Source organism: Perognathus longimembris, chromosome 11 (assembly GCF_023159225.1).
Source record: "Perognathus longimembris pacificus isolate PPM17 chromosome 11, ASM2315922v1, whole genome shotgun sequence".
Taxonomy (NCBI): domain Eukaryota; kingdom Metazoa; phylum Chordata; class Mammalia; order Rodentia; family Heteromyidae; genus Perognathus; species Perognathus longimembris.
Genome location: NC_063171.1, coordinates 56,936,077 through 56,944,268, shown reverse-complemented (window position 1 = coordinate 56,944,268; position 8,192 = coordinate 56,936,077). Strand labels below are relative to the sequence as shown.

Genomic DNA, 8,192 nt, shown 5'->3' with positions numbered 1-8,192 from the left:
GAGCCCAGCTGGTCCCCAGAGGTGCAGGACCAGGAGAGTAAATCCATCATCATCTGTTCTGTTCCTTTGTCTTATTTCACTTCTCAGGGCAGGGAAGAGGCCAGCAGAGGTGTGTTCACCTATCATCGACTGCCCCATCAGAATGTGTGAGTACAGAGACTGGCTGGCTGCATACGGTCTGGGCCTTCCCAGATCCCTCCTTGATCCTGGCTGTGTTAATGGTCTACTTAGTTCTTTTGGTATCTCCCTAAGAGACATGGGTTAACCTAGACTGAAACTGGGTTTCTTTCAAAACAACCACTTTTCTCATGGCTGTAGGTTCCAGGGACTAGTATTTCCTCAGTAGAAGACAGAACCTCATGAAGGGTATAGCAGAGAAAGCCGAGGGGCTGTAATTGGGGAAGGATCCAGGGAATTCTTACAATTTCAATTTCCTTCCTCCCTCCATAGGTCTCCAAGTCTGTCAGGCTGGTTTCCAAGGTGCAATCCTCCAGCTTCGCTTCTGTCTCAGCAGTGGGTAGGGATCGCAGGCACACAACGGTGCATAGGTGTGTCTAGCCAGTCTCAATCCTAATTAATCCTTTTTCCACCACGTGTCCATTTTTTTTTAAGTTTCTTCACATAAAAAATAACATCACGGGCATAATTACTAAACTGACACAAATCTTTGCTGGAACCAAAAAAACCCCCACAAAACTAACTTCATGAGAAAAATATCCAGCTCCAGAGGACAATGATCCCCGTGAGGAGGACACGGAGCATCGCCCGACGTGCGTCGTCCCCCTCCTGCCCCCCGCCGGGGTGAATAAACTCCACCTCGCCCCCCTGAGGTCTCACCCCGCGGGGTGCTTCCCAGCCCGCCCTCTCCTTAAAACACACACACCTCGCGGCTGCTGCCGGCTCCCAGGATGGGACGACAACCAGAGAGCCGTAGCTCGTCCGGTCGATCGGAAGCGTCCAGCTGCTTCCACTCGCGGGTCCCCCGGTCCCCGGGAGCGGGGCTCGGCAACGAAACGCCATCCCCGCGTCCTTTCTCCCCCTGGCACCCCCCCGCCCCCCGCACCCGGCCCCAGGCTGACCGAGTCCGCGCGCCCGCCGTGCTCCCGACGCCCCGGCATCCTCCCCTTTAAGGCGCGCCCCTCCCCCACCCGCACGCCTCCCGAAGCCCCGCCCCTCCCGGCCCTCCCCTTTAAGGACCGGCCCCGGACGCAGACGAGCCCGTGACGCGGCCGCCGGCCCCGGGGCTGGGTACTTTGTCGTGCGGCCGCTTCCCCCCCGGCCGGGCCCCGCCGTCCCGCGTCCCCCGAACGCCAGGCCCCCGGGGGGAGGGAGGGAGGGAGGGAGGGAGGGAGGAGGAGGCCGGGCCGGTGGGCGCTGGTGTCGCACGGCGGGACCCACGGAGCCCCGCGACCCGCCGAGCCTGGAGCCGGGCCGGGGCGGGGACACCGGCTCCAGCCCGGAGCAAACTTCGCCGTCTCGGCCGCCGCCGCCACCGCCGCCGCCGCCGCCGCCGCCGCCGGGCGGGGGGTGGCGGGGACCCCGTCCCGAGCCGGAGCAGGGGGCGTCCGCGGGCCCGCCCGGCCCGGCGCCCGGGTCTCCGCGCACCATGCTGTCCAACTCGCAAGGCCAGGCCCCGGCGCTGCCGTTCCCGGCCCCGCCGCCGCCGCCGCCGCCGCCGCCGCCTCAGCCGCCTCAGCCGCCTCAGCCGCCGCAGCCTCAGACCCCCGCCCCGGCCCCGGCCCCGGCGCCGCCGCCGCCGCCGCCGCCCCCGCCGCAGTTCCCCCAGTTCCACGTCAAGTCCAGCCTGCAGATCAAGAAGAACGCCATCATCGACGACTACAAGGTCACCAGCCAGGTCCTGGGGCTGGGCATCAACGGCAAAGTTCTGCAGATCTTCAACAAGAGGACGCAGGAGAAATTCGCCCTCAAAGTACGCGCGAGGCCCGGGGAAGCGGGGAGGGAGGGGGGGGGGAGAAGGGCGGTGTCTGTGTGTGGTGTGTGTGTGTGTGTGGTGTGCGGGGGCCCGGGGAAGGGGGGGTGGTGCCGGCCGGTGTGTGTGTGTGTGTGTGTGTGTGTGTGTGTATGTGTGTGTGCGCGCGGGGGGCCGGGGAAGGAGGGGGGGGGCTGCCGGCCGGTGTGTGCGTGTGCGTGCGCGCGCGCGGGGCCCGGGGAAGGGGAGCGCCGGCCGGCCGGCGGGGAGGGCGGGAAGCCCGGCGCGCCGGGACTCCGCGCGCGTCCAGGACCCGATCCGATCCGATCCGATCCGATCCGATCCGGGCCTGGGACGGGCCGTCCCGTCCCGTCCCGGGCGGCGTGTGATCGCGGCGGGACTGTCCGGCCCGGGACGGCGGGACGCCAGGGCGCGCGGCGGGGATGGTGGGGTCCCTCCCCACCGAGTGGTCCGGTCACCTCTGAACGAGTGGTGGTGGTTGGTGTGTGGGTGTGTGTGTGGGGGGCTCTGCCATGTTGGGGGCTGAGTCGTCACGCTTGGCATCGGGGCGGGTGGGGAGGGGGGAGGAGGAGGAGGACCACGGCTGCTGATTTCACCCCATCTCCAGGAAGTGATTTTTGAGGATATTGTGGTGGGTTCCCTGTCCTCTTTCCTTCTCCCTCCCTCCCTCGCCCCTTTCTTTTTCTTTCTTTTTCTCTTTTCTTTTGCGGGCACAAAAGACCCATTACTCATTGAGCTGGTTGGTCGGTTGGTTTGGAGAAGTCGGATCTCGGGGTGGGGGTGGGGGGGGCGGTTTATTTAGCCTCGCTCCTTATTTGGGAGCCGGAATGTGTGATTTCACTTCCCCGGGCCTCGCCAGGGCGGCCCGGCCCGCCGTGGGGCGCGCCGGCTCCCGGGCGCGAGGCTGGAGATTCCGCGGGGACGCCGCCCCCCGCGCGGGGGAGGGATTGTTTTGATCCGGGGAGAGCCGGTCCCCTCCTACCCCCTGTCCTCCTGAGGCTCCAGATGGGAGGCCAGCAGGCCCGGGCGCGAAGTCTGCTGGTTTCCATAGTTCTATTGATCTTTGTCAACCGAGTCTGGAAGCCAGGGCTTGGCCGGGTGCTCGGTCCACAATCAGGAGACCAGCCACTTAAGTCCTTGGCCCCGGCGACTAGTAGGCAGCCGGAGGAAGCGCTATTCTTGGGCTGGGGAAACCCAACCTCCCCCCTTCTCTCTCTCTCTCTCTCTCTCTCTCTCTCTCTCTCTCTCTCTCTCTCTCTCTCTCTCTCTCTCTCTCTCTCTCCCTCCCACCCTCCCTGCCTCCCTCCGTCTATCTGTCTGTCTGTCTGTCTGTCTGTCTGTCTGTCTGTTGCTCTCTCTCTCTCTCTGTTTCCCCCTCCCTCCTTCCTCTTGGACAGTGCTTGGGAGGGGGGAGGATGGGGATTTAAGTATCAACAGAAGTGAAACAGAATGAACTTGGAGGTGTGGTGTGGTCCCCAGTCAGTAAGGGTCACCGGAAAGGTTTCAGGTCAAAAACCACATCCCGAAAGGTCACTTGTCAAGTCTGTTTCCCATGGGGTGCCTTTAGTGATTGGAGGAGGAGAGAAATACTTCCTTTGTGTTATATATATATATATATATATATATACATAATGTAATATGAATATATATATATATTCATATTCTCTTCCCCTCCAGACTGCACAGTTAGTTGCGTTTCAGTGATCAAATAAAACACAGATCAACTATTGGGATATACAATTAGATAGCATAAACAAACAAAAAAACAAACCTGGTACAATGTCTCGATTTTAAGGCCTTAAAGGTAATTTTTTTCTTGCCATATTCCTCCTCAGCTCTGTCAGGACTTCTTTGGTTTTCTACTATGAGCACTTGGTGAGGGATTCTGGTTATTACTTAGTGTTGACTGTCCAGGGGGAATAACTCATTGTCATGAACACTGTAATAGCTGTACCTTCAACCTCCTTTCCATACTTGTTTGTGAGGGAGGCAAAGGGAGAAGTTGTGTGGCTTGACGGTGGCTCTGACCTTGAGGGACTGGAGGTGAACGAATAGTTTGACCACAGGTGACCTGTACCATTGGGACAGTGACAGATGTTCTTTCCAGGAGAGTTTTTTGGCCCTTCTGAGATGCCATCTGCCTTCGCCCATCAGCAGTCTGGGGACACTGGCTGTTCATTCATTCTGTTATAGTTGGAAAGTAATATAAAGAATTCAGAACAAAAGCTCTCAACGTCTCCTTATTTGTAGCTTGCGAGCACACACACACATCCCCTAAAATGCTTTTGGGTGGCTGTTCAAATTTCTATTGTAATTAATAGGAGAGAAGCTTGGGTATTTTTTTTTCTTTCTCCTTGAATAGTATTGAAAAAAATTATCAGTATATTAAATAATGCTCATGGTTTATATGTCTCCAGTAAGAAGTGTGTGAAGACTGAGTCGAATCTGTTTTGACAGGCAGCCTGCTCCCAGATCTTAGAAGTTCAATTGTAGATTTCCCACACATCTTTGTGTGAGCACTTAATAATAGAGGAAGAAAGGAGGGATGAGGCACTTGGAGACTGACAGCAGTGTCAACAGCACTTTCATATCCAAATATTGGCTAAGACATAATGACAGCTGTGGGAGACTCTGGTTCAAAGAATCCTGTTCCAGAGACAGGTACCAAAAAGACTTCTAGATCTTGCATGTTGATTAACTTTAGATGCTGAATAGTGAGTGAGGTGCTGTTCTAAACCTTCTGATGATCAGCAAGGGTGGAAGTTGTAGTAGGGGCTGGTGGGATTGGAGACCCCACCTGTGGATTCTGAGAGGAAGGGAGGAGACCTGCTCTCTGCAGGGTGTTTGAGTCCATTCCTGAGGATGTAGGGCGGAGATGAGAAGCAGAAGCTGAGTTGTCATGGACTTTTTTGGGTGTCTACTGTCATGTGGCCCTGAGAGTTGGTGGAAGGTAGCCCCAAGTTCTGATCTTATGGCATACTGACCTCTCTGCCCTGTTAAGTGAAGTCAGGGTTTAAAAATGGTCCCAAGCTCACCTTGCTGCTTGTTTACCTCCACTGTGGAGAGCTGATGATGAAATGCCCTTTTTTCCCCCTGCTGAGTGCTATGATTTGGCCTCATCATCTCTCCCGCTGGATTCTAAGTCACATTCGTACATCCAGGCAGAGCTGGAGAGGGTTGGAGAGGAGGTCTTCTCATCTAACCCCAACTCTTTCTTCTTTCAAGGCCCAGAATGAGTGACTTGCTTAAGGTAACATAGCCATCTACATGGCAGAGGCAGGATTAGAACCCAGATCTCTTGACTCCTAGCCTTAGGCCTCTCCCTACTTCCTAACTGCTGTGACATCCAAGGCTTTGGGACAGTAGCTGTTTTAGAGCCTCTGTCAACCCTGTGTGACCACAGGCCTCCATTGACTATTATCCAGTGGGCACTGGTTAGGCCTCTGCACAACTTAGAGGTACAGTTTCCAAGGCACCTCAGGAGCTTCATGAGTATTGGGTTTGTGGCAAAGAGCTATTTTCTTTTCTTCTTTCGCTTCTCTCTCCTTTTTAAGGAAGTATTGGATAGAAATCTTATTATTTTGTTATTGTTTACACAAGAATATAGGAATTATATGCTTTCTTTGGTAGAGACATAAAGTCTCAACCCATTTGTGTATTAATTGGTTGTATTCCTCATGGGCTTCCTCTGTGGGCTTCTGCTTCTCCATGTCATGGTGACTTTCAGGGATTAGCTGAACAGATTTAATTAAAACAGGTCCTGTTGTCCTGCTGTGCAGTGCTGATTAGGTGAAGCCTGTTATTGCTTTATAAAGTGTAGATAGAATGTTGTCATAATCTATCTCTGTTTATCTTTCCATTGCGTAGATGAGAGGAAACAAGGTCCTGCACTTTCTTTTCCTTTTCTTTCTCCTGCGGGCCTCCCTGTCGAGTTCATAGAGGTGCCAGTGCAATGTGGCTTCCTTAGGTGACTTCATATGAAGACAAGAATCTCACACTTTGTCTGCTCACTGTTAGAGGGAAATACCAGGCCCCTCCCCCCACTTCCCATTAAGGAAACATCCTGTTCAGCACCCCTACTTCTGTGATCTTGCCGGAGAGGTGACAGGTAGTGTGGCCAGGGGAGAGGGTATCTCAAATTGGGGTTTGCTGGGTAGAATGACAAGGAGAGAAAAATCTCACAGATTACCCAGCCTCCTTTATATATATAGGTAGTTATGCATATATGTATACATCTATGTATGTGTGTATTCCCATGGAGGATATCGTTGTGTGTAATGGCCTATAAAGTTTTGGAAGTCAAGAAAACTGTTTGAGCTAGGTGTGGTAGTACACCTTTTTAAGCCTAGTCCTTGGGAGCTAGGAGGATCAAGAGGTTATTGAGGCCAGCTCGTACCATGTAATGAGATGCTCCATAAAACACCAACTGGCCAACTAATTTGGGCAAAATTAACTATTGTAATCTAGGACCTTATTGTCAAATATAGTAGCCACTACAAATGTATGACTGTTAATATTACAATTAATTAGCACGAAGGAATGAAACTCAACTTGCTTGCCACAAGTTGAACAGTGCAGGAAGTTGAGCCTTGCAAGTTCTACTGGGCTAAATGTTATGGTTAGGAAGGAACTTTGGGAAAGGGACATCTCTGAGGATTGGAGGTCTGCTGGAGGTCATGGTGAAGCAGGTCATGAGGAGAGAAGCACGAGAGCAGATTGGTCAGTCAGGGCAAGTGGATCTGCGGGCTCAGGATTGGATCCACCCATCATGTACTTAAGCAGATTTTGAAGTAGGGGCTTGTGGGTGTTTAAAGAAAAGTTTCTAGTCACTGAGTTGTTGGGTCTGATTTTTTTTTTTTTTCTTTTTCACCTGTCCTGGGGCTTAAACTCAGGGCCTGGGTGCTGTCCCTGAGGTTCTTTTGCTTAGGGCTAGCACTCTAATACTTAAGTCACAGCTCCATTTCCAGCTTTATTTTTATTTTTTTTGTAGTTTATTGGAGATAAGAGTCTTGTGGACTTTCCTGCCTGGTTGACTTTCTACCATGATCCTTAGATCTCAGCCTCCTGAATGGCTAGGATTATAGGTGTGAGCCACTGGTGCCTGGCTGGGGCTATGAATTTTAGAGGGAAGGATAGTTTCATTCTGTTCCTGTGTTGAGACAAGGCTCCAGATACATCCGCCTTGGCCTTGGCCTTGGCCCTGGCCCTGGCCCTGACCTCTTTACCAGAGCAGGCTTTTTGCATCAGAGGCAGGAGCAAAGCTGGCCCAGCTCACTGTCCTTTTGAATTCTGGACTTTGATAGAGCTTGAAAACCATCTCCAGCTAAGATTAGGGGTCACTGGCTGATAGATGGAGCAGAAAAGCCCTCCTGGGATTTCACGGCTATCTAATTGGTGGGCAACAGAAGGTTCCTTTGTGGATGGATATGAAAATATTAGTATCCATGGCTGAGACAGTGTTCAGAGGACTTGGAACCCAAGAAGTTGGGCCATCCTCAGCTGGCGATTCTATTTAAGAGCCGGTGCAGGGACTGAGAGGAGGTTGGAGGAGCCAAGCCTCGAGACTGCCTGCTGGAGACAAACTTAATGCTTGGCCAAATCCTGGGGCTGGAGGTGGGGCCAAAGGTCCTGTCACCCACGGGGCTCAGGGATGTGAGAGGCCTGTGCCAGGTGGAATGTCAGCCAAGGTGGGAGGGAGCGTGTCACCAGCATTTGCGTCTGAGTCGTTTCACAATGCTGAAGCAGTGTGTGCGCCTGGCCAGGATTCTCCCTGGTGGTTTGGTATCTGTGACACTGGAATTCACACTTTCCTGCCTCTTCTCCTCTGCGTCAGGCCCTGCTAGGGGTCATCTAAGCTCTCTCCCCCCCCTCTCTCTTTCACCCCCTTTCCTGTCTTGCCTCTTTTCTACATGCTTCTGTGTCTTGGAGGGAGGTGGGTGGGCAGGGTGGAGTTCTTTACGCAGGCTGCAGCCGCTATTGGCAAAGGTGTAAGGCCTGGGGTGAGGGGACTTGCACCTCAGAGCCAGGGGAAGGCAACGCCTTGGACTCCTTTCAGTTCACTGAAGGAACTCATTGGGCTAGAGCACCAAGCTTCAGTGGCATGACCAAGGGGTTCTTGTTGGCATCAGAGCCACTGCTTGGGACCTGACTCCTGAGGACCTGCTCTTGGTCTGGGTTCCTTGGGTTCGTGGGTTGCTAAAGCATTGTCATGCCGGGTGGTAGATGTGGCTATCAAAGACTG

General features: G+C 53.8%; 1 protein-coding gene across 2 annotated transcripts in view; it reads left to right on the top strand.

Moving 5' to 3' along the window:
* The first annotated feature begins 1,353 nt into the window (after positions 1-1,353).
* Positions 1,354-8,192, top strand: part of Mapkapk2 (MAPK activated protein kinase 2) — a 45,447-nt gene continuing 38,608 nt past the window's right edge. For both annotated transcript variants that reach the window (XR_007212535.1, XM_048357007.1), the window contains exon 1: positions 1,354-1,930. Coding sequence is in view for 1 of the 2 variants with exons in the window: in XM_048357007.1 (XP_048212964.1) it covers positions 1,607-1,930 (324 nt within the window). In the remaining variant the exon portion in view is untranslated. The remainder of the gene's footprint in view (positions 1,931-8,192) is intronic.